General features: G+C 35.3%; 1 protein-coding gene across 2 annotated transcripts in view; it reads right to left on the bottom strand.

The window, feature by feature from the left end:
* FBN2 (fibrillin 2) overlaps positions 1-26,546 on the bottom strand; it is a 270,327-nt gene that overhangs the window by 196,151 nt on the left and 47,630 nt on the right. For both annotated transcript variants that reach the window (XM_035290955.3, XM_035290956.3), the window contains one exon: positions 745-942. In XM_035290955.3, the coding sequence (XP_035146846.2) occupies positions 745-942 (198 nt within the window). The remainder of the gene's footprint in view (positions 1-744; positions 943-26,546) is intronic.

Below are 26,546 nucleotides of genomic sequence, written 5' to 3'. Positions count from 1 at the left end.
GACCATTTCCTAGCTCTAAAAATGGATTTAAGACATATAATATCAGACAAGTTGCAAGAAAAAGGTAATAATTGTGGCAGCTGAAAATTATTTAAAATAATTAACCAGTAAATAGGTAATAATTTTTGGCTACTTGGATTGTAGTCTACTAAGGTAGCATCCTCAGGGCCCTGATGTGTCCCTAATATAGAAATTGGTGTCATGAATGTAGTTGGGGAGTGTCAAAACCCAGAGATTATGGCAAACCTAGGTTACAAACTCTGTAATAACTGCAATCATGGACAGAGTTCACACTTTGTCTTTGAAGGCACTATTAATAATGATAGAAGGCCAATATTAGGTGGCTTTCCTCTCCCTGTTACCTGGGTTCAGGTTCATCATAACTTGAATGAGACAAGGCGAGAGAAAATGGTTTTTTCCTTTGTGTTTGCATGTGTATAGTTCAGCAAGGAGTCATGCCATCAAGTGGTTCATCTTTTGATTATATTAAATATTTTACATTGTATATTGATATTTCCCCCAATTCTTCATCTCTTTCTCTTCTCCATTAATTTCAAGAGTTGAAACAATTATTTATTAGGTGGCTAAAAGATAAACCTTCTCTGGTCAGGCTTGTTAACGAGGCCACTCTTGGAAATCGGTATTGTGTTAAAAGCTATCATCCCCAGTGCCAGATTCCCCAACTCCAGTAAAAATAGCAGTGGCACATCTGTGATGGTGCACACAGGCAGACAGCTGACTCACCTTGGCAGGCTCCAGTGCGGATGTTGGGGATGAAACCCCGCCGGCAGGGCTGAGGCTGGGCTGGACACATCTCACATGGATGGCCCCATGCCCGTCCAATGGTGGCACAGCACAGAGTCTTCGTGCAGACAATGCCTGTCAGCTGCCCTTGGCACATCTGGTTGTTGACCTGAGTGAAACATGGGCCTGTCCTGTAATCTGGAATGTGAGAGAAGGCAGAAAGACAGTTTTTATGATCATATACTAATCTTATACCAGTGCTTCCAAATGCATAAAACAGAGACTATTTCTTCTGACCAAAGTGTCCAAAGACAAAAGGCTAGAGAGTTTCATGTTAAAAATTCACAATTTTCCAATCATGAGAAGTACCTTAAAAGACTTCAATGTATTCCACACTAGACATTATAAATGGGTGGCTCAGGGCTGTGTCTGGGATACAGATGTATTTTCTTGGCCTGAACAATGCTTTTAAAGAATTTAAATTAGTAGCCAACATTGTAAAATTGGGAAATTCCACATGAAATTTGTATTTCTGGCTTTTCTTTAAGAATTGGAAGTTCTGGTCATGCTAGGCCTGCCATGCCACATGGCACTGGTGAAATGAAGTATGTTTTCTCCAGGATACCACAGCCCCAGCCCCACTAAGTCCCAGCTCCGTACAGTCACTCGTGTTCCCTCCCTGGTCCCTAAAGGCATCAGCATTCATGACTCCTCTTTACTTAACAGAGATTTTCTTTTCTGACTAGGTGAACAAGAGTTCAGCAAATTAAAACGAACCAACAAAGATATGCTTCTTCCATCACACATATATTTGAGCAGTCTAAACTGCCTATAAATATTCAGTTCTAACAATCTGATTTCTGTTTCTGTGTCAGTAGGTTTAGTTCTATGGGTAGTCTAGTTAGGAAGACCTCATTATAATGTTAAGGCCCATAGTAATGGATTCTTTACAGTTAAGTTAATATTATATGGTCTCTCCTCCAGCAGGTGACTGTACATTGTCCAGCTCTGTTATGGTGATAATAAAAGCCTTAGTAAATTTATGGAATGTGTGATACACAGGCAAACTCTTCTCTGAATATTAAGCAAAGTCCATTTAGATCCTTGCCTTTCATGGACCAGCAGCATCTGCATCACTTTGGAGCTGGGTAGAAATGCAGACTCAAGCCCCACCCCTGACCCACTAATCAGATTTTGCATTTTTAACAAGACAGAGCATTAATATGCACCTTGGAGTTTCGGAAGGGCCGATTATGACTGCAGGCAGTTTGAAAGTTAGTACTGGGTATTTCTACTCTATCCTGCTTTTTTCTATGATTTACTTCGGTGAAATTTCTGGATAATAGGTAAAACAGACTGAATCATGGACTAAATAATTTTTAATTTCAGTTTGGTTGTTGCTGTTTTGAGAGATACAAAAAATCAGAGAAAGGTCAGTTTTCTGAGGCTTGACCAATTCAATAATTCATATTTGCTATAAAATACAACAGATACGTGAAAAAGTTGTGAGTTTTTCCATACACAGGGTTTATATCAATACAGTTTATTGACTTTTGGGAATACAAAATACCACTCAGGCTTCTTGATAAAGTTTGACACAAATGATATGATTCTACTCCAAAGAGAAAGCTACAGTAGAATTAATTCAGAGCTTTATGAAAACAAAACTACCCGACATTCGAAGGAGGAAGAGTCGATAATGTTGGTATAATTTTTGTGAAAAACTGTTCCTAGGAAATCAAACTTGGATATAATTTAACTTTCAAAATGCTAAGCTATGAAGCCGTAGATATCATATAAATACTGCAGTACAGCAACGGCAACAAAACCCCTAAAACCACATAAAACTTCGATTTGTTTTAAGAAAGAATGAGTCTTTCTTGTATAGAAGCAAAGAACAGTTTAAAAGTTCAATATAAAGAAACTCGGGAATAGGTAATTTTTTGGCAAGCCATTTCAACATTCTGTTACTCTGCAGCTGAACTTCAACAAAAATAGCTCATTTTAATCCCCTGCATAAGAACAACAGATGTGCTGGCTGCAAATCTCATTTCTGAAAACGAAGAGCTCTGGAGTATACGTGAAGATATGTCAGCCTTATAAATAAGCACACTTCCTATGCTGCAAATCGTCAGGTTGCGAATTTTTAAAATTTTAAAAATCTATCCTGTTGTCCTTCAGACATAAATATTTTGCTGTTTTAAATAAATATTAAATTCCTAATTTTAAGTTACATCAAGTTCTGAACATGTGTGGAAAAGTCTATTCTTTTTTGCAAAAAATATAAAACACATATTGCTTTTAGATTGAAGTGTGAATACCCATGTTCACATTCTACGCACTTTTAGGATTCCCAGAACAAAGTCTGCATAGTCTCCCTCATAACCAAATTCATAAATAAACCAACTTGTCAGTAGATTCATTCCTTCTTCTAGCTACATCTTAAAATTATGTCCTCTTAGTATGGTCTCTGTGGAGAAGGGGAATATCTGGACAAGGACAGCTGTTTGTCCTCTGCAAATAACCTTTCTTGTTGAAGTCACTAATAAAGGCAAACCTAGACTCGGCTTAGCAGGAATAGAGTTGACTATTTCTTATTTCTTATGCTTACATTTTACTCCTTCCAAAATATGCTGAACCTAAAATGTAAACTTACAATCTTATCTACTTATTCAAGGATTACTAGCATGTAAAATAAGAACAAATATTAGATACTGTAAAATGATTTAAATTTCCTGATGGGGTTAAAACATCCTGTCCCAAACTCTACCTGAAATTTAATTACGGACAAAAGAGTCCTAAAAAGACCTTAATTATTTGTGATTGGCCATGCAGTCTCTTCATGAATGTTGCACTGTGGGAAAATATTGTCTACCATGCTAACCATTTATAGTCACAAGCATACTTGCAATGTATTAACAAAGTGTGAAAGGGGAAAACTCCTTATCACTTAGTATGTTAGAACCAGTGACCTGGAAACAGTTATGTTCCACATTATAACACGACCAAGAAAATTTTGTTAAAAATTAGACTGTGGAACATATATATTGCTGGTTTGATTTTATGATATCTAAGTGCAATATGGCATGTTAACATGTTTAGGCAATTTCTCTTTTTATTCACATCAATTAGTGCAATTAGCAAGCTCATCAAAAACTTTGGCTGATCGTTGTTTTTTCTTTCAATTAACTACAGGAAGGTATAATTTACCGACCATAGTTCACCTGTCTTAAGCGTAAAATTCAATGGTTTTTAGTAAATTGACTGAATTGTATGAACATCACCACAATCCAGCTTTAGAACATTTTTATCACCCAAAAAGAAATTGTGTCCATTCCCCATTCCAGTCTCAGTAAGCCACTGATCTAGTTTCCATGACTATGAATTTGATTTTTCTGGACATTTATTGTAAATGAAATCATATAACGTGTGGTCTATTTTGTCTGGCTTCTTTCACTTAGCTTAATGTTCGTCAGGACCATACAGTAGCATGGATCAGTACTTCATTTCTTCTAACTGTGGAATAAGTTTCCATTGTATGACTATCCACATCTGTGAACCAGTCTGTGGCCATTTGGGTTTCACTTTTGGAATATTATAAATAACGCTGCTATGAACATTTGCAAGCTAGTCTTTGTTTGGATATATGTTTTTATTTCTTTGGTGGTTAGGATTGGTGCTACATATTTGACAAATATACATTTGACTTTCTAAGAAACTATTATTTGACAAATGTACACTTAACTTGCTAAGCAGCTGCCAAATTATTTTCCAGAATAGCTGCACCATTTTATATTCTCATCACCAATGTATGAGGGTTCTAGTTCTTCCACATCTTTGTTAATATTTACTGTTTTCTATTTTATTATAACCTATGTTCACATCAAATAAAAACATTTGCTTGGGAATTTTACTGTAATTTCACAAATTCTTTTTATATAATTATAGATGATAAATTGTGCTAGCAAACCAAAGTTGAGCATTATTGTTTATGGAAAATATAAATTAAAAAAATTAAACATTCTTAAATAAAATATAATACACTTCCTAAAATCGAAACCATACAGAAAAAATAAAATGTCCTTTTCATAACATGTTGAGATTTATGATACCTTTCTCTAAATAAGAGCACAATTAACCATCTCTTCCGTTTACCTATAACTTTTCTGAATTATTTATATGCAGTGTTCTGAACCTTGAATGTTCTCTTAATCATATAACTTGGAACTTAAGTCTACAACTGAGTTTACTGAGTGACTAGTATATGCTAGCTATTGTTCTGGGCTCTAGAGACATAACGGTGAGGGGAAAAAAGTGAATGAGAGAGAGGGAAGGAGACATATAGAAAATGAGGAAAGAGAGCACCAAGGTCTTTGATCTTTTAGAGTTCATTTACTTAAGAGTTAATTTACGATTTGTTGGGGGAAACAGAAAAGACCAATGGGGCAAAAAGTACAAAGGCCCTATGAAGGGGTGGAAGCAAAGTTCACCCAGGCTAGTGTGTGGCTCATGTAAGAGAGGAGCTTGGTGAAGGATGAGGCTGGAGATATTGCCAGGGTTGGTCAGAACTATAGTCTTCTTTAAAAAAAATAATCAGTGAAGAGACAATTATTTCTGGCATGGAATGACATGCTTATATTTATATTCTGAAAAGATTAATCTGGCTTATGCATAAAGAACAGACTGAAAGCGTTAAGAGCAGATGCTAGGAAGTCTTTTAGAAATCTCATAATCAAGATAGAAGATACAGTGGAACCAGAAAGTGTACAGGTGAACAAAGCTTGGAATAAAAGTTCCTGAATTCAAAAAATACATAAGTGAATGTGTTAATGTGGAAGATGAGGAAGAAAGAAATATCAAAAGTAGGTTCCAGATTTTAGTTCACTTAAGAGGATAGCTGATGGTGTCATTTCCTGATATATTGATAATGGAAGACAATCAGAATTTTAGGTTCATTTCTCAACATGTTACACTGAGGTGCTTTTAGATACCTCAGTGTACTTACAGAACATCCTGTGAAGTGACAGAACTTAGAACATATGGATTGAAGATGCACACTAATGAATTGTGAGAGTTGGGTAGTTTCCAAAGCTATGGTTATGGACAGAATCCCTTGGAGTGAGAGAATATAGTTAAAAGAGAAGCGAGTCTAGGATGGAGCCTTAAGGAATTCCAGCATTAGGTGGTGGGCTGGAAGGGGATGCGTCTGCTGAAGGAACAGGAAATGCATAGCCAGAGAGATGGGAGAGCCACAGGAGACTGTACTCGCACAGGACAAAGTAAGCATGTGCCGTAGAAAGGAGGATCAACAGTACTGAATGCACTGAATGATGCTGAGAAGGGAGCTCAGGGTAGAATGTTAGCATATTTTGAAATTATGGACCATGGAATCTAGGCTGGACAAGGTGGGAAGTAAGAAAAGGACTGCCAGATTAAGAAACTAAAGAGAGCAGTGAGATCAATGGACTAGATGTCCCCATGAGGCCCGACTTGAGATGAAAAAACAGCCAGAGGGACAACAATATATCAGCTGCCCATGTGGATATAATACATTTATGTGACTGTCAGTGGAATGCAGTTACAGTGTACAACTGCAAAGATTGTGCCCTGCATAACTTAGAAGCTTCCCACATATTTTAACGGAAATGTCATTCCATGGAGTTGTGCAATGGAATGACAATGTTGGAGACCTTATATACTGTAACTGCAAGTCAGATAATGCTATATCATTATCACTCTGGTACAGAAAAGGACTATCGGATCTTGGAAAGTACATTTAAAAATGTAGGATTTCCTATCAACTTGCATGGTCTTTCGACTTAGGCAAGCAACACGCCATCAAGTGATCATCTTGTATGGGAGCTGAAGACATAAATATGTAAAATAAAGAACTGTGCAATATGTGTAACTTAATCTAAGGATCTCAGCTAGGTGACTAATTCCTTTGAGTAATGGAGTTTTTGACATAGCATTTCCGTCCTTATTATAAATGAGGTTCCATGTATTTCAATGATAAAGTTATAACTGAGACTCTAAAATTCTGATCACAGATATAAACAATCAAAGAAGGCAGTCCCCAAAGTTATATGGGATGATAAGAACATTTCCTTCATTTCAATAAGAGTTGCCTTGGATGTCTGCAGCTCCAGACTTCATGCTGGGTCTAAATCTTTAGAGTTAAATAAACTCAGATAACTGATATGATAACTGCCTTCCTTGAGGTTAAGCATTTTTCAACCTCAGAAATTTCAGAATTGAGTACAAGAATGTTTAAAAGAATAAAAGCCATTAAATTAATATTTTTAGTTTAAAGAATCTGTGCAAACATTATGTACCTGTAAAGCTTGAAAACATTTGGCCTATTCCATGAAACTGCATTTTTATAAAAAACTCTTTTTTTTTTTTTTTTTTTTTAAGACAGAGTCTCACTTTGTAGCCAAGGCTGCAGTACAGTGGCCTGATCTTGGCTCACTGCAACCTCTATCTCCCGGGTCCCAGTTCAAGCAATTCTCTTGCCTCAGCCTCCCGAGTAGCTGGGATTACAGGTACACACCACCATGCCCAGCTAAGTTTTGTATTTTTAGTAGAGACAGGGTTTCACCATGTTGGCCAGGCTGATCTCGAACTCCTGACCTCATGATCCACCCACCTCAGCCTCCCAAAGTGCTGGGATTACAGGTGTGAGACACTGTGCCTTGCTAAAAAGTCTGTTTTTAATTCATGAGAGACTGTCTTTTAAAGACAATTTTTAATTTTAACTACAATTTTAAATAAATTATTGAAAAACTTACTTAGAGTTATGATTGTCACTATGCTTATATACAGAATTGCATCATTTAAGTCAACTTCAGGTTTTATAAAATATAAGTTTGAGTATTTATACATCTAGTTTTTAATTTATTACCTTTTAATAGTTATTTGAGTGCTTTTTAAGGTGCACAACTCAAGTACCTAAGAAAGTACTTAAGAAAGATAACATGTATTTAATAAATAAAACAGTTCAAAAGGCATAGAGGTGTTTCATAAACTAGGTATGAAAATAGATCCCAATATTATTTAAAGTCTCTTAAAGTGACTACTAAAATCTGTTAAGACTATAGGCACTTGAAGGGATATTTATCTACCCATGTTCACAGCAACACTATTTGCAATAACCAAAGATGGAATCAACTCAAGTGTTCACTGACAGATGAATAGATAACAAAATGTGACATATACATACCAAAGGCTATTATTCATCCTTAGAAAGGAAGAAAATTCTGACATATGTTGCAACATGGATGAACTTTATGCATATTGTGCTGAGCGAAATAAGCCAGTCACAAAGGGAAAATATTGCATGATTTCACTTATACGAGGCATCCGGAGTAGTCAAACTCGTAGAGACAGAAAGTAGAATAGTGGTTGTTACGGGTTTGGAGTTGGAGGAAAATGAGGGCTTACTGTTTGTTTAGGGGATAAGATTTTGGTTTTACAAGATGAAAAGACTTTTGTGGCTGGATGAGCGCTATGGCTGCATAGCAATGTGAATGCCCCTGAACTTAAAAATGATTAAGATGGCAAATTTTATGCAATGTGTATTCTACCACAATTTAAAAAATAAATATTTAGAAAGTTCAGAGAGTCAATAGACTTCTGAAATTATATTTAAATAAAGCAAGCCTTAATATTTAACACAAAAATAAACCGGGAGTATTTTTTGGATGCAGAATCACCATGGAGGGCGTGGAAACCTCCACATCCACGTGTGACAATGACCACGCCCCTTGTGATGGATAGTTATATGGTTTTCAGTTGATTACAGGTGCAAACAGTGTATCATAGGCACTCTTGAACATACTTATTGACTATACTTTGGCAAGTTTTTCTGTAAGCTAATTCCTGGTACTGGAATTACTGGGTCAAGTGTCCAGCTTGAAAAATACTGCAGAACTGCTCTTTAAATAGATGGCACCAATTTACACTGTCATCAGTAGTGCCCAAGGGAATCTGTACCCTTTCACAAGGGAGTCTGTACGTGTGGGTACAGACTCTACTCTACCAATGCAGAGTAGAGGCAAAGAGTTTAATTTTTATTCATTTAATGTGTAAAAATGGTATCTTGTTGAATTATGACAACAACTCATTGTTTCCATTTCTTGAAACCTTGAAAAATTAACAATGTGGTACATATTACTTTGTAGTGATCCTTTTAATATATCTCTTATCCTAAGTGCTAAAAATATTTTTGCCATTTTTACAAATTAAAAGTCACAGATTAAGTAATAAGTGGAGAATCACATAAAGAAAAGTGAAAGTGAGATTCAACTTTGAGATCAATTTCACTCCAAGTGCTTGTGTGGTTTTACCCTTACACTGTGTTCCTTCAACCCAACACATGGTTTATCTTCATTCTCAGCTTTTGGTAACTTTGCCTTCACCATGCTGATGAGTATCGTCACAACCCCACAGATGCCTCCTTCTGCCTCCCACATATAATTGCTAACTCCAAATTAGCGTACCCAGGTTTGCTTTTCTTCTGGTTTCTCCCAAGATGAGTCTCCATCCAGCCATGTTACATGAGGGAGAATGTATTGAGAGAAACATTAAAGACTTTTGTTTCTACAAATAAGTGAGTAATTACTTTAATTACCACAGTTGCATCGCATTTTATTTCTAACCTAATACCATAATTCAATATTTCTGTGGAATGTGGACTTGGCAAAGACGGACTGCTTTCACCTTTCTCTGCCGTCTATCAAAGCACAAGCTGACATCAAAGGGGACTTTAAGAATGAAGAGGCCATAATGATAATGAGGTGCTGGCCAATGATGCAAACAAAATTGCTATCTTTGATGTCACGTTTCATAAGGATGAAGGCCATCAAAGATGTGGTCCTCAAATTCATGGCCTATAAACCTAAAAGTGCACTCTCCCAAGAGCAAAACCAATTAACTAACTTTAAGGACAACAAAAATTCCTGAAGATTAAAAATTAATAAGATTAGTTAAGCAGAATGATATTGTCACTTTTGAGGAATAAATTTAAAGAGATGAAATTATTTTGACATGAGTTAATAAGGGGGCCAGAGATGTAAATGATTAACACAAAAGATGAATCGTAAGCAAGTCAAATTTAAAAGTACTACATTTTATGGTATCTAAGAAAAATCTGTAATATCATTAAGTAGGCCTGAATGTATTTCAGGGAAAAGCGACACACGCTCTCAAAGCATTTATCCATTATCAATAAAGTCAGAAGTAGAACCAATGGAAACAAGGTGCTTGAACAGATCTTATGTATCTTTGGTCCAAAACTAATGAGGTCACAAGACTGGATTATGATGGCTGCAATGAAAATGTTACACACACTTGGCTAACAGAGCCCATGGATTCCATGTGTTATTTTCTTACTGAAATTTCTGCCCAAATCAATGCCTCCTCAGTGATGTAAGCAGCCAAATACGTGCTACTGAGTCAATGAAACCTAGTAAATGACACCTTTCTGAGGAAAGTAATGTGTAATGAGAAAACAAAAAACTTTCTCACTGATTCTGTCCTGATATGCAACTTCCAGCCCAACATCTAAGCAAATGTGCTGAGATTCTCCTGGTAAGACAGCAAATGGCATGTGATTCATTACTGTGGTGGTTGTTATTTTAGAGTACTAGGGAAATGCTGAAGAGAAAGTTAGAGGGCTGTTAGGCCTTAGGACATTCTAAGAGGACACAGGTAGCATCTGTCAATAAGTCCATTTGAAAGGCACAGGGGAAGCCATTTCCAAGTTACTTGCTGCATGAGAGCGGTGATGATTGCTGGGCACTAATGGCCCAGTGGCGGTGGTGTTAGTGGTCTGTATGGAAGTGAACCATTCCTGGCTCTTGGAATTAGAACCTTATACCATACCTGTCTCTTACACATTAGCACCAGGAGAGATTCAAGAGCAAAAACATGCCCCTGTATCATCTCAACAGAAAGGTTCTAGTACTGTGTTACCTGCTTTGCAAAATAAAAATGACTTTATTTTATACAGCCTGAAAATGTGTTATTGTCAGGGAAACCCAAATAACCTGACATTGGTATTGGTAGTGAGAAAATTCACTTCACAAGCAGACAAAAATTAAAAGACTAAAGTCTCTCTTTAGTTAAGGAGAGTGAATCTTTTCAATATTTAGACTCAACAGAAGTGCAGAAAAAGGGATTGCGACTGCTTTAAGCTAAATTAGTTGTCTGGAAATCAGAGGAAATAAACAGGTCACAACATAGAGCCTAGAAATTGGGATGTGAATAATATGAATTCCAAAATAAGATTTAAAAAACAAATAGAGACGAAATAAAGATATAGTAGGAGAAAAATATCCTACATTTAAATGAAAAATAACTTCACACCTTCATGTTAGAATAACTCATGGCATCCTAGACAGAAATATTGGTAATAAAAAAGATGTACTCAAGGAAAAAGCTTCATGAAATCTCTAAATTTCTGAACTTGAAAATAAAGGAAGAAAAGAAAAATCCTTCATTTCCAGAAAGAACAGGCTACCTACAAAGGAGATTAAATAGGTTAGAGTTTGTTTTCTCCTGTGTAGCATGAGAGTTAAAATACAGTGAAATAACATTCACAGGCTATATATTTTTAACTTCTGAGAAAGGATTCTTGAAACAAAAGAGCTATGTGATAAGATAAAACTTAATAATAGCCTGAAATGATAACAACAGGAACTGGGAGATAGGAAAAGTATCTGCCATATGAAAACTCATTAGTAAATTATTCCTACAATCTCAATTTGGGACCAGTATGAGTGAATAAGTAAAATTTTTTGTGGTGACATTTTGTACAATTTAGACATTATACAAAAGTTGTAACAGAGGAACAGGTGTTTCAATATAATGGTGAAAAGAAGGTAACTACTAGTTTAATGAAGGACACGGAATTTCTTAATTAAAGAAGGGTGATGAAAGTAGATAACTTAAATACAATTGATTAAACTAAAATGATAATAAAGGTGACAAAAGAATAATCACAAAATATAATGACTTGTAAGTTTAAAATAAACTGATGGGAATAAAATAAAATATACTGAAATCACAATAAATATGAATAAGCTCAGCTTTTAATCAAACAGTGAAGTCATCAATAGATCTGACTAAAATAACAAAACTCAACCCTATTATGTCTATATTAAAACCATCAAAATAAAATGAGTAAATAAACAGAAAGGCAAAGAAAAACTAAAGAATATACCAAAGAAATAAAGCAGAAATAGCAATAATCAGTATCAGATAGAATGGAATTGTAAAAGTATTAAAGTGGGTCAAAAAGGAGTATCATAAAGATTAAAATTAAAATCCATTAAGAAGATACAAGATTTATCTAACTAAAAAAGATCGTGATATGAAAAGAGCAAAAATTTTAGAAATACAAGTCAAATTTGACAAAGCAAGTAGCCAAAAACATAAACAAGAACACAATCAAAAAGTTTGTCTTAATAGAGGGGTTTACAACTCTGTACCATATAAACAGAGAACGTATATTCTACTTTTGTGTTTTCATGGAAGCTTTACCTTCACAGAGGATCAGGTCCTCAGTCACACCACACCATTATTGCAGTGAGATTCAATAGATCCCTGAGGTTTCTAGAGAATATTTGTCTTCCACAGTGTGAAAGCAGGAAACTTTCCACAGTCCATCATAGAAAGCTTTTAACTAATGTGGTTGATGACCTCTCATCAGAAAAGAACACTGTGCTCTTTTTTTAAAAGGCATCAAAAACAGTTTTTAACTGCAGAATCTGTAGCATTAAATTGACAATTTTAGCAGTTATAAAATCTCACACTAATGTGGTTTTTTTTTTAATCATGTAAGCTGTGTGATCCAAAACAGTAGCCACTAGCCACATGTGGTTTTCTAAATTTAAACTTAAAATTTAAATTCCAAAAAGTAAACATTCGGTTTCCCAGTCACACTAGCCACATGTCAAGTGCTCAAGAGCCACATGTGGTTAGTGGCTACTGTCCTGGACAGCAAGAGAACATTTCCATCATCCCAGAAAGTTCTTTCAATGCATATTGGAGTAGTTGTCTCCCCATCCATACCATAGAGAAATAGAGAGTATCACAGCATTTTGTGTAGAGGCAATGATTCTTTAAGGAGTTATGTTCAAAACTCGGTGGATTCTGATGGAAACTGCAATAAAATTCTAAGGCATTCTGGAATTACAAGTTGGCTAGCACCATAAAACACTTAAAGATAAAAGTTTTAGAGACAAGAATCTGCAATAATGACTTCATTATTATTATTTGTTTTATATATATATATAAACAAATAAATAAAATTTATATATATATATATATAAAACAAATGGTTGATATATACATCAACCATGAATTGTGTGCAGTACTTTATATCCATCATTTTGCTTAATGCTTAATCTGTACAGTAACTGTATTTGGTCAGCATGAATAGCTTTCTTTCACAGATGATGACAGTAGGCTTAGATAGACTAAATAAAATTGCTCAAAGTCACATAATTGATGCATAACAGATGCAGAATCTGAAAGACAAGCATATCTGACACCAAAATCCATGCTTTAACCATCACACTCTGCCATCTCCCAGTGGCACTGATCATCATGGTGTGAGGGGGGTGGGAGGAGTTATTCCATGTTTGATCAATAGGTGTGGCACTGAATTAAATGCTCTTTTCTGTATTTATTTAGTCCTCCCTTTGTTTAAAGACTGTAACCCTTTTATTCAGTTGATAAATTAGCCTGGTTTATTCAATGCTTCACTGGCCACTTTGATAAAGCCTCTAAATATAACCATGACATCTCAGATTGCTGAATGTTTTCCTGGATTTAGACTTTCCATTTCTTGTGTGCAAGTACTTCTCAGCTTTGGAAATTCTCTTTCAGTAGGTACTCCATGGCATTACAGCCCAAGCCACTTCAAATCTTATCGGCATTTAGCTTCTGTTATCTGAGTGGATGAACTATGTGTAAGTATTCCTGCAATGCTGAGGGACGTTGCAGTGGTGCTGTTGGACTTAGACAGCACTGGCCAAGTGTCTAAGAAGCCAGACACACACTACCTATGGAAAGTGAGCCCTAACTGTTCAGCGAAGTTCCAATATAATCTGCAGTCCTGGGTAGGCATTGGGCTTTGCTATCAGCTTTTCAAGTCATCCAGTTCATCCTACGTGAGGCATGTATACAATCATTTTGAGAAATGTGAAGTATTAAGGTTTACTTTTAGTGACTGTTAGACATGGACCACTTTACAAATGGTTTGATCTGATTATGTGATTAACAGATGAGGAAATAAAATCCAGAAAGTTTCAGCAACTGGCCCCAAGTCAAAATGAGTTGACATAACAGCTTAGGGGTCCTGACTCATCCTCCTGCAGCACACAACATAAAATGGTAATTAAATGCCTATAACTGATGAATCTGATATGTCAAGGTCTTTTCAGGACAAAATGCACCTGCTGAGTTTAGATCCAGAGATAAGTCTAACTCAGTATTCCCCAAAATGTGGTCAATGGACTATCAGTTCTACAGAATATTAGAACTATGCCAAAATAGGATTCTGTGGTCAAATATATCAGAAGTTGAAAAAAGATAGAATTGGGTGAAAGTACATGACTTTCAGAGGCCCTTAATGTACTCTTGTGCATTCTTAACTGCCAAGAGGAGGCTATAGTAAGCAGTCTTCAAAATTTATTTGCTCTTAAAATAGTTTTATTCAACAGCATTCCTGAAGACAAGTGTGGGATGCAACACAGTTTGGCAAACACTTATCTAACTTAATCAGTATATGGGTCCCTTGTTATTCTCAAACGCAGCTGCCTGAAATAGATTTAATAAAACAGTATCTTTTGTGTAACTGGCTTTCTTCCAGATGATATCACTACTACCATAAATACCTTAGAGAACTTTAGAATCTTGTGACATGACCGTAGCACTCAAACTTTCTTAGCAGTTGCCAAACTGTTGCTTAAATGGATAATAGTATTGAAACTATTTGTAAGTGATTACAGTCCCTCGGTTTCTCCTTGTTTCCTTGCATTGTTCTTTATACCAAAGGTCACATAGGACCTAATATCTGATGTCTCATAAGTGGTGATAAACAGCACATGGTCTTATATTCCTGTGTAGGCCTTTGTCAGCAATGCAGGGTGGAGAAAATAGTGACACGTGTGTGTGCATATATATACGTATACACACACATATGTATTTATATAGTAACATTATATTAATACTCTAAACACATTGCATATTTTTACTTTTCTAATTGTCACAACACTATGAAATAAGTACTATCCTTATGCCCACTTTAGAGATGAGGAAACTCAGGCACAGTGAGATAAGGTAACTTGCCCAAGATTACTCATCTAGTAAGTGGTTGAACCAAGGAAAAAGACACGATAAAGAGTCACATAAGTTTCTTCTTAAAAGCTACTAATGGTCCAGACCTGGTGGCTGCTAATGGTCTAGACCTGGTGGCTCATGTCTGCAATCCCAGTGCTTTAGGATGTTCTAACAGGATAGGAGAATAGCCTCAGGCAAGGAGTTTAAGGTCAACCTGGGCAACAGAGCAAGACACCATCTCTATAAAACATTAAAAAATTAACTGGACATGGTAGCATGTGCCTGTAGTCCCAAGTACTTAGGAGGCTGAAGCAGGAGGATTGCTTTAGCACAGAAGTTCAAGGCTGCAGTGAGCTATGATCATGCCACTGCATTCTAGCCTAGACAACAGAGCAAGTCCATAGATAGATAGATAGATAGATAGAGAGTATATATATATACTAATAATATGTGTATATATATATATACTAATAATAATGAGGTGAGGCATCTATGTTTACTCCACATGGTATTAAAACTTTCAAGCAGCTTATCTTCTATCTGGGAATCTCAATAGGTAAGGTGTCATATTTTGTGTCTCTGTCATTATAGACAGATGCACTTAGCACAGTGACTAAGAGCACAGGGCTGCAGCCAGGCAGCTCTGATAAACAACCAGAAATTCTAGCTTCACCAACGACATGCCTATGGTCTTGACTAGGCTAAGTCAGTTTCTTCATTTGTAATATGGATATAACAACAGAACTTTATAGTGTATGATATAGATACATATCATGAGATAAAATGTAATGAGCACAATGTCTGGCTTTTACAAAAACACAAAAATTAACCAGCCATGATGACAAGTGCCTGTAATCCCAGCTACTCGGGAGCCTGAGGCAGGAGAATCACTTGAACTTGGGAGGCAGGAGTTGCAGTGAGCCAAGACCACGCCATTGCAGTTGAGCCTGGGTGACAAAGCAAGACTCCATCTCAAAATAAATAAATCCTTAGCACCTGTTAGCTGTTATTATTGTGGCCATTAATAAACTAACATTTTGGAGTGCTCTCTGGTTTTCCAAACTACTTTCTTATGCTTTATTTCATTATGTCATGACAGTGACATTGTAAGACTAAAGATGAGAGAGGCAGAAAAGTCTACATAAACCTCACTGTGGCTTTGATTCTCTCAATTATATATGGATAAAACTTTCTTGGACATGAAAGCTGGACAAAGCCACTTAAATGGATCGCAGGATCCTTCCAAGAAATAATATACTTCCTCGAGGAGTTATTTTCTCTATTATTCAAGCTCTCTACTTCCCAAAGATCTGTTTGGAATCAAAGCCAGTTTTCACGGCCTGAAAATTAATACTGTGCAGCCAGAAATAAATTATTTAGCAAAGAGAAATACCAGACCCACATAATTTTTTCTCAGGAAAAAAAAATTCCCTTTTTACCTCGCCAGGAAGTACAATGGACAAATACAAAAGCATAGCGTTTATCCAGTTCTATGTTCTGTAAAAGACCCCTTTTGATTCACGCCTGTTAGCCTTTATTCCAGCAGTACTGCTCTGACCTGGCAACAAAAGTGCTGTCATCAATTTCTATCAGCCATGACATTATCTGTTTTTCAGATTATCTACCTGCAATCTCTAATGTTTTTCCAGGATACTATGCTTCATGCCACTGAGAGCAAACCATAGGTAGGAAGGGATTACGACACAGAGTACAAGGTTGTCAGTGTGTTAGCTTATGGGAGAAGCTCTGACCGCCTGATGATGAACATCAAAAGAAACCCCAGTTGAGCATCCACATGTTTTCAAACTTCGCTAACAATTCAGATATAGAAAAACATCCTGACGCTCAAATAAAATTTTTAATTTCCAACCAGATGTTTGCCAGGTTGAGTATGTGTCTCTGTTTGCCTCCAAAAATAGAGAAATAAGATTTTTGTTATTTGTATTATCTATTTATATCTTCCGTCCCTAATTAGTTACAAAGAAAAAGCTTTAAAATTTTTACTGGAAAAAAACACCTTATTTGAGTTTCTATAAAACTCACACATTTCACATTCATCATTTTTGGAACAGAAGAGTTTTACCTACTATGTTTCTACTCAGTAAGCAGATTGTTCCTATTCCTAGGTAATTACAGAATGCACACCTTCATACAGAGACAGAAGATAGTAAATATCATAGAGTGGGTTTCCTTATGTAATTACACATTTTGGGGACAAACTAAACTGTTACTCATTTGAAAGACTCTACTTCAATTTCTGGGAAGTCTAAATAGCTGAGATCCGTAGGATTATTCTAACGTTGCTTTCAATATTGCTTCCTTTTCGAAAGCTGAACTCTCAGCAAAAATATAGAGCTCATAAAAACCATAGTCAAAATACCAATAGCTATGGAAAGAAAATGTGGATATTACCGGTTCTGTTCTGCATTCAAGCCTTCTTCCTATTGGGGGGAAGTTTCCATTGTCTGAGTCTTGGTGGAAGAAACTGATGCAAAGGCACACATTTGGAAACTTTACCTCCCAGCAAGAGGAAAATGAAGGCAGTAAAGTACCAAGCAGGGACTAGCTAGCCATGTTTATGTTTTCTGCTGGCAGCTTCCCCTCACACTCACCTATTCTCTAAGCTTGTTGCTCCAGACTGCCTGAAGATTCAATGATCTACCCAATGCCTTCCCATTGCATTCTTTTATTATTTTTAATTCAATGAGCCAGATTTGGTTTTTGCCTTTTTTGCATCCAAGACCCCTAACTGATTCAGGTGGCACATTATTCACAACAGGAATTTAATTCTTTCAGTTTGTTCACTTGTAGGTAGGAGGTGAAGTTCATGGGGAGCTATCATTTTTTGCATGTGTATCTGCATTTACATTAGAATTTTAAAACACTGATACGTTAATATTCTCCATTAGGTCCCAATTTTTTAATCTTTTCCATGTCGACTGCAAATATTAATAATTAATATGTTTAAATGAGGCTTAACCCTTACAAAGGTAAGACTATTTACTTAGTAAAGATTTTCTGTAATCATTATAATGTGGAAAACTGCTCTGGTCTCATTCATATTAACTTACCAAGATGTGAGACCAGCCATAAGGATTCTAAAATATATGAACAAGGTCATGACAGTACTTTTCACAATAACAGACATGGACTCAAACTAGGTGGCCATCAATGTTGAATTAGATAAAGAAAATATGGTACATATACATCATGAAATAATACACAGCCATAAAAAGGAATGAAATCGTGTTTCTTGCAGCAACATGGAGGCAGCTGGAGGCCATTATCCTAAGCAAATTAATGAAGAAACAGAAACCAAATACTGTATATTCTCATTTACAAGTGGGAGCTGAACATTGGGTATGCATGGATATAGAGATGTCCACAATAGACACTGGGGACTAATAGATGGGGGAGAAGGGAAGAAGCATTCAAAAACTAACTATTGGGTACCACGCTTATACCTGGGTGAGATGAGAGGATCAATCATATCCCAAATCCCAGCATCATGCAATATACCCTGGTAACAATCCTGCACATGTACCCCATGAATCTAAAATAAAGTTGAAATTATAAAAATAAATAATAGCTCAATAAAAGATATGAACAAGGAATTAGATGGGCCACACTGATTTAGGGCTGATATGAAAAAAAAGCACTTTATGAAAGGTGACATCCAACAAGTTATGGAGAGAAACCATACCAGCTGAAAATCACAGACATCCTTTTGGAAAACTACTTGAGGTTGGCTGAGATGCTTTTTAAACCTTGGAAGAGGCTGACAGTCCCAAAGCAAACTGTTAGATCTGGGGCAGCAGACTCTGGAAAGCTTAAAGTCTGCTTATTTTCAAGTTCCGAATTTTCACTAATTCTATGTTAAAACTTTAATGAAATATTCAGGACATGTAATTCCATGGGACACATAAAATGTAATGACTTCGAACCCATAAAAGTATTTTAAGCATTGAAAATGAGTTGTCTGGCTGGCAGTCGGGGGCAGGGTGGAATGTCACGGATTTTTATATTTCACATGAATCAATGGTTTTTAAAACATTTTAAGTGATAATAGTTGGAAAAAATTTTAAAATGTGTAGTAATTCTCTTCAAAAGCATAATCCTCTTTAGAGAGTAGACAAATCTGGTTGCCAGTAGAGGGTACTTAACAGCATCTCAATCCCACTCTGGTGTCTGACTTGAGTGCTGTGTTGTAACATTTTCCACCACATATGTGATGGAAGCCTATGATGGATTGGGCTGTCTCATATATATCCAGAAAGTGAATTACATATGGAATGGGCAAGAGGCAGGAGTGAGAGAAAAACCAATTATTTAATGTAGAATTCCATTTCATTTAAAAAAATATTTTCATAGAATTATAGCCATTTTTCACAAATTATCCATACTTGAGTAAATTTATTCTTATTTGTATTCTCTCTCTCAATAATATTGATAACAAAGTCCCTCTGAGTTGTTATTATTTAAGCATTAAACAAAGGATATTATTTTCACATACCTAGAAATTAGATATTTGCTTCTAAGCAAAAGTCATAACGGAAGAGATTAGTAAAAAGGGAATTAGCTAAAGCTAAAATGTTTTGTGTAAGAAAATCACCTTGACTAAAACTTCAAAGGCTAGCAACAGTCTAAGAGCAGAGAGCTGAATCATAGAAACAAATATATATATATATGCCATAAATAATTAACGCCAAGAATACATAAGGAAGCATGCAAATCAACAAGAAAGACAAACATCTTTAGGAAAAAAAATATTAACAGGCATTCATAGAAGAGAATACAAATGGTTGGTAAGTATATGAAAAGATGTGCAAACTCATCTTCAGAGAAACAAAAGTAAAACAACAATGAGGTTTCACTGAACAGGCAAAAATGTGGCAAGCCCTAGTCTAAGCTCTTTATATATTTCATGTAATGCAGTCCTCAAGAAAATCTTACAAGGCACGCCTATTTTTACCCTGTGTTTACTGCCAATGAAAGTGAGGCACACAGACATATGGTAAAGCCCAAGGTCAATGCACTATTCGGTGGCAACAGGGCTGAGACTCAGAGTCCAGGCTCTTGTGCACTCTGTAGCCCAACTCTCCAACCCAACACACAAAGTTTCAGTGACAATATGATAACACTCACAGGCATGTGACTGGGAGAGCAATCAGACAATACCTAGTTAAGTTGAAGACACATATGCATATAACCTGGCATATTCAATTCTAGATGTTTAGCTAAAAGAAACTCTTGCATAAATGTGCCAGGAAACTTTTTTCCTTTTTCTTTTTTTCGAGACAGGGTCTGGCTTTGTTGCCCAGGTCTGAGTGCAATGGCATGAACAGGGATCACTGCAGCCTCAACTTCTATTGATCCTCCTATGTCAGCCTTCCAAGTAACTGGGACTAGAGGTGCACGCCACTATGCACAGCTAATTGTTTATTTTTTGTAGATACAGGGTCTTGCCATGTTGCCCTGGTTGTTCTCCAACTCCTGGGTTCAAACAATCCTCCTATTTTGGCCTACTAAAGTGCTGAGATTATAAGACTGAGCTGCCATGCCTGGTCTGCACAAGGAAACATTTAAAAAGATATTCATAGTAGCATTTTTTATTATGAAAAGTGAAAAATGATCTAAATGTCTATTCATGAAATAATGAATATGCAAATTGGTGTACATTTATGCAATAGAATTTTAACAGTAGCTAAAAATGAATAAATTAGTCCTATATGTTTGAACAAGGAAAGATCTCAAACTCAACGTTGAATTAAAACAGCAAGTTGGATAATACATGGAGATGATAGCATTTAGGTTCCTTTAAAGTATAAAACAATGACATATAATATTTATGGAAATACTGGATATAGTAAACGTACAAGCAGCATGTACTATAGACTTTATGAGTTCAAGAACATAGGCATTTCTGTTTTATCTCTAAAGTTTTACTACTTTTAAAAGAGAAAGGGAGGAAGGGCAAGAAGTAATGTGAAGCAATATTTTTTAGACTTTTTATTTAATTTGAGTGGTATGCACATAAAAGACTTCTTGAAATGGCCTTTATTGTATTCCAGACTTTTAAAGCTATCCAAAATATTATACTTTGAAAGATCCCTTTCTTAATTGAGAACAGAGCACTTCTAAACAACTGAGTGATCACGGGGAATTTTATCCTATCTTCCAGGATTAAATCAAACTTATCATTTAAGTATGGAATTTATTTGGAGGCATTTCTCAAAGTTTAACTGCAAGAAATCAGACATATCTCACTAATGCCCATATATAACAGTATGTTTAGAATGTTATGTATCTGCCCTATAGTTTTTTACTCTGCAAAGTTTACTCCTTAGACCTCTTTTTCTTCTCAGGGCTATCATAAGCAAGTCAAATCTAAGAAGAAACAAAGCACAGTTGTTCCTATAAATGCAGAACCCTTAACTTTAAATGAAAGTCCTTTAAAAAGTTAGTATATGATGACATTCCACTGCACCCCCATCATAAATGGAACACAATCCATAAAGATAACCCCAATGACAACTAATCATAAAATTAAATGATAATCCCTTTATAAAAATATTTCCAGCATATTAGTCACGATTACCATATTAATATTTTAATTGAAAATAAACAGAAAAACATTGAAAATAATGTCTCTCCTAATTAATATTTAACTGGATACAAAATTATTGTTCACAACATTCTAGTTCCACTGTTATTCTTGTATGTCTTCAAAACACACTCACCTTTTTCCTACCTCAGAATCTTTTCCTTTGCAGGGCCCATTACCAAGAACTCTATTCCTGCACTTCTTAAAATGCCTAGTTCCTTCTCATTCCTCAGGCCTGTGCAAGTCATTAGCACTGTTCCCAATATCCAATTTTCCTCTCTCCTCAGACACATGGAAAAATGTACATCTCTGCCCTCTTTAAAATTAGGTATGGCCTCACATCATGTGACTTTTTATGGCCAATGACATGAAAACAGAAGTGTCACTTCCAGGCAAAGTCGAAGGACCAATGTACAAGTCACCATCTGGCTCTTTGCTTTGGCAGCCATGGAAGCACATGTTGAGATAGAACTTCCTTCATTCCAAATCACTTAGTAACTATCATAATCAAAGTTCCTCTGCTAACTTACACTGGACAATTGGTTATGTAAGATGAACTGAAATTAACTTTTGCTTATTAAGTAAAACAAGCCACAGAGGTTTTTATGGTCAGTTGTTATGACAGCATAACCTAGGCCATACTGACTAATACAGGACTCAAATTAAATGGCCTTAGTGAAATTTCTTACACAATCACTGGAAATACCTTTAATTCAGTATCTCAAAAACCTTTCTGTTTTCTGTGGGCACTTATCACAATATACATTTTTAAAATTTATTTGTTTTAAATTTTCCCCAAAAGACTGTAAATATATACAGAAAGGGTTTTAAATGTTGTGGTTAGAGTGGTTTCTCTATAACCTAGCACAGTGACTAGCCAAGAGTAGCTTCTTAGTAAATATTTGAAGAATCAATGAATGTTTCACTTTATTTAATTTAAAATAGTATGATAAGTAGTTTATAAATTTTGATACATAGACAACATGCCTATGCAAAGAAAACCCAATGATAAGTTAGCCAGCACAATAACTTCTTATAACATATGCAAAATTTCCAAATTTGAGCAAATATATGACATATAAATTATATATTTTACATTACAGTATAACCACTTATGTCCCTAAATTTAGAGATTAAAGGGAATTTCTTGATTTATAACAAAAATCAATTTCAGATAAACTCAGATATACAGTTCATGTAAACAGAATGTAGACTTAAATTTAGCCAACATATAAAAAGTAATAGGAGTTTTAAAAGTAGTATTTTATTGAAGTTATAAAGAACACATATACTAAGCTAGGGTCCTTACTTTCCTACTGGCAATTTAATAAATGCTTCAGTCATATTTATGACTATTTCATTTTCCACGTATCTTTTGCTGCCAGGATAAAACCTTGGGAGTTCATGCTTCAATAAACCCAGACTCAAGAATCTATTACAAAAATGAATTTTAAGCTGGCATCCACTGAAACATTAAATCTTCTGGTCCAACTGCCAGGGTGTAAGGGACTAAGTCTTGCTGTGCTAACAGTCTTTGTCAGCAGCCACCCCTTGCCAATGACTATATATCAACCATAAATTGTCAGTAAGTTCAATCTATCATGTATCTTATGGTAGAGTTTAGCATGACTGGAGGCCTCAGCTTAATAAAATTTCAAGTTCTACCTTCAGACAAGGCAAAATGCCAGTTCTAGGAAGCAAATTAAGTCTAAGTTTGTTAGAAATGAGTATTTCTATGCAGTTATGCTAGCTCCAAGTCAATAATGAAAATTACACTTGTTACAATTTAGTTTGGATTCCTACACATTAAGAAGTACCTGACAGCCCACAAAACACTTTTGATCAAATTTTATTTGGAATTTTTGTCTTTATAGAAATTCTTTAGCTATCTCCTCTGGTTTGAATTTGTTTTTCTCTTTTACATGCTTTTAGGCTCTTGTTTTTGTATCTTTTCACTTAAACATTTTCCTTCTAGTCTACATAGGAATTTTTGATGTATTCAGGCAATGTACGGCTCTCTCCTAATGAAGTTTAAAACCCTGGCTTTCTGGTAAATGTATTTGTAAGTATGTCATGAGTACACTAATGAGAAATGATAAAATGATTTTTTAAATGAAAGGAATTATGATTCTTTGTAATAATAAAAATATTAGGAAACAATTATAAGATACTTATATTCATCAGGCCCTGTTCTAAGCACTCTGTGAAAAATGGTTAATTTACTCCTTAAAATGAAGTAGATGTAATTATTATGCTCAATTGACACCTAAGGAAATAAAAGACCTCAGAGTTTAGATGCTATAGTCAAAGCAATACAGCAGCATAAAGAAAAAGGAGGTGTGTTTGTGACTATTCATTTGTTATCATTTATTAACAGGAAGCCAATACTGTATAGACTACAGATGAAGACTATAGACTACAGATGTAGGAGCGTACATCTACAGATGTGCTATAGACTACAGTAGGAAGACTACATATGTAGAAGGGAGGCAGACCTGGGTTTAAATCTCAGTGCCATCGTTTACTACCTGCTTGATGCTAAATTTAATAAAATCATTCATGGAAAGAGCCTTAATATAGTAGGTACTCATTAATGGAAAGCAATTATAGTACTTAGACATGAATTCAACAATTTCCCACTAATGATAAGCACTTTTCACATATTATAAAACAACCATATAATCAGAAAAAACATAAATCATATAAAAAGTAGTTTTATTGTTTTAACAATTTGAGATCAGAACCATACCCAGATCAAGTATTAAAAAGAAAAACCGTCCAATTTCATATCAATTCTGTTTTAACAGATGTTTTAGCCATACCGACGGTGAGAGAGGTCATGAGAACTTCCCCTGGCATTTCTACTTCAGACAAAACCAAGACTGTTGGCATAAATCATAAAAGCCACAGCAAGTGCAAAGCAAACTAAGAAAATTGAATGATAAAAATAGCCAAACAGTTTCTCAAAATGCCACAACTTAATTCTCTTACAAGAAAACTGTAAAACAACAGCTTACACCTCTATAATCAAAAACGTTTTATGTACTGGGAATTGGAAACATCAACTCTAAATGCTCACATTGTAATATCAACTATATACAGTAATGCATATATGATATTACAGGTTTATGTCCCCAGGAGACACATATTTTATTTCGAATTCTATCCATTTACATCCAGGTAACACAATTTTTTAAATTTAGTTTTGGAACAAGGAAAGTATTGAGTATCTAGCAACTAGCACATAGTACATCTTCAACACATTCTTAATAAATGTTGAAATCTAAAAACTAAATTCATCTTTTTTTATTCCTAATATTAGCAGTAACAAATATATGAACAATAAATACTAAAATTTCTACTTTACTCATCAGTGCCTTGTATGAGCAACAAAGAGGTTACTGATCATCACCTTCTTAACCACCAGTAATGCAGAATTTTTGGAATGTATTTTTTCCTTCCAAGTACAGAGTACTCCTGAGTTTGTTCTGATCTATTTCTGAAATTGTTATTTGATATAATGTTCAGAAAAGCCTTCATCATATATAATTTTTCTAAATGTTTAACTTGAGAATATAGCACGTTAGATTCAGAGAAAAATAACGTGAGGTGTAGAGAAAACCCAGTGTTACAGATTTTCAGTTAATGAGATGAGAAAATTAATTTTATAAAAAAAGGAAAGGACTTCTTTATTGAGTTAAAATTAAGAAAGAACAAATACAGTCTGGACTAGTTTTAAAGCTAACTTTTAAAAGCTTGAAAAACTTTTGAAAAGGACAGCAAGCCATTTACTTTCAAAAGTATAACTGGGATTTTCTTGATCAGATAATTTTTCTGCAATGCAATCAGAGGTTCTTAGAACATTGTAGACTTTTCTCTTGGCAGTGATAGACCTTGAGACTCTGTGACTGACTGAGAACAAGTTACTGACAAAAACAACACTGGCAACCTTCCTTGCAGGGTCAGGTAGTAATTGAGCCTAGGGAGTAATCACATTTTGTCCACACAGGAAGTGAAACAACAGAAGACTCCCAGGGCTAGCCTGCCATTCCCACTACCACAATCCAGTGTAAGCTGACAGCTTTGACACAATGCTGACATTTAGTTCATAGAAAAGCTTCCTTACTCTTTAATAGCATTAACTTTATTTCTTCCATAGCTGCTCCAAAACCTGAAGAGGGTAATTTTCCCATGTTAAGCATAAAGAGGAAAAATGCAACAACAGAAACAAGTCAACAAAAAGCCTACCTTGATGAATAAAGGAAACTACCACCATACTAAAACTGAATGGCCAATCTTTGAATCATGGGCATTTTTATTCAATCAGAACCAAGATTATTCAAATATTTATATTCGATTGAGGCAATTAATGAAAGATTCTTTTAAAAATACTTTTTTGAGCTATTCTCTCTTTGTCAAACTCCTTCTAATAAACAGCATGAGCATTTTGTGATTTTGATTTATGATTTACAAATTCTCCTCAATTATTATGCTCTAATTGGAATAAAGTTTCTCCTTTTGTAAAATCAGTTAAAGATATTAAGATTCATACCGAAATGAGGGTTAAGTTCTCCCTCCCTCACACTTTGTCAGTCAGAAAGGCATTCCAGTGCCTTGCTGAGTGTGCCTATGTGTCTTCATAATTTGCAGATTATTCTGCAATTATTTAGTGAAAATAGTATTAATATATGTTCATTCTATTTTCTTCTCCCACAATTCTACTTGCTTTTTCTTTAATAGAGTTTTATTACCCGCTATAACCCAAGATGATCCTCATTAAAAGAGAGCAAACACTTAGATCCAAGAATCATTTTCTTTTTCAGTTTCCAATAGCCTACTATTTCTAAAA

The sequence above is a fragment of the Callithrix jacchus genome, chromosome 2 (assembly GCF_049354715.1).
Source record: "Callithrix jacchus isolate 240 chromosome 2, calJac240_pri, whole genome shotgun sequence".
NCBI classification, from domain to species: Eukaryota; Metazoa; Chordata; class Mammalia; order Primates; family Cebidae; genus Callithrix; species Callithrix jacchus.
This window is presented reverse-complemented; position numbering and strand designations above follow the sequence as displayed.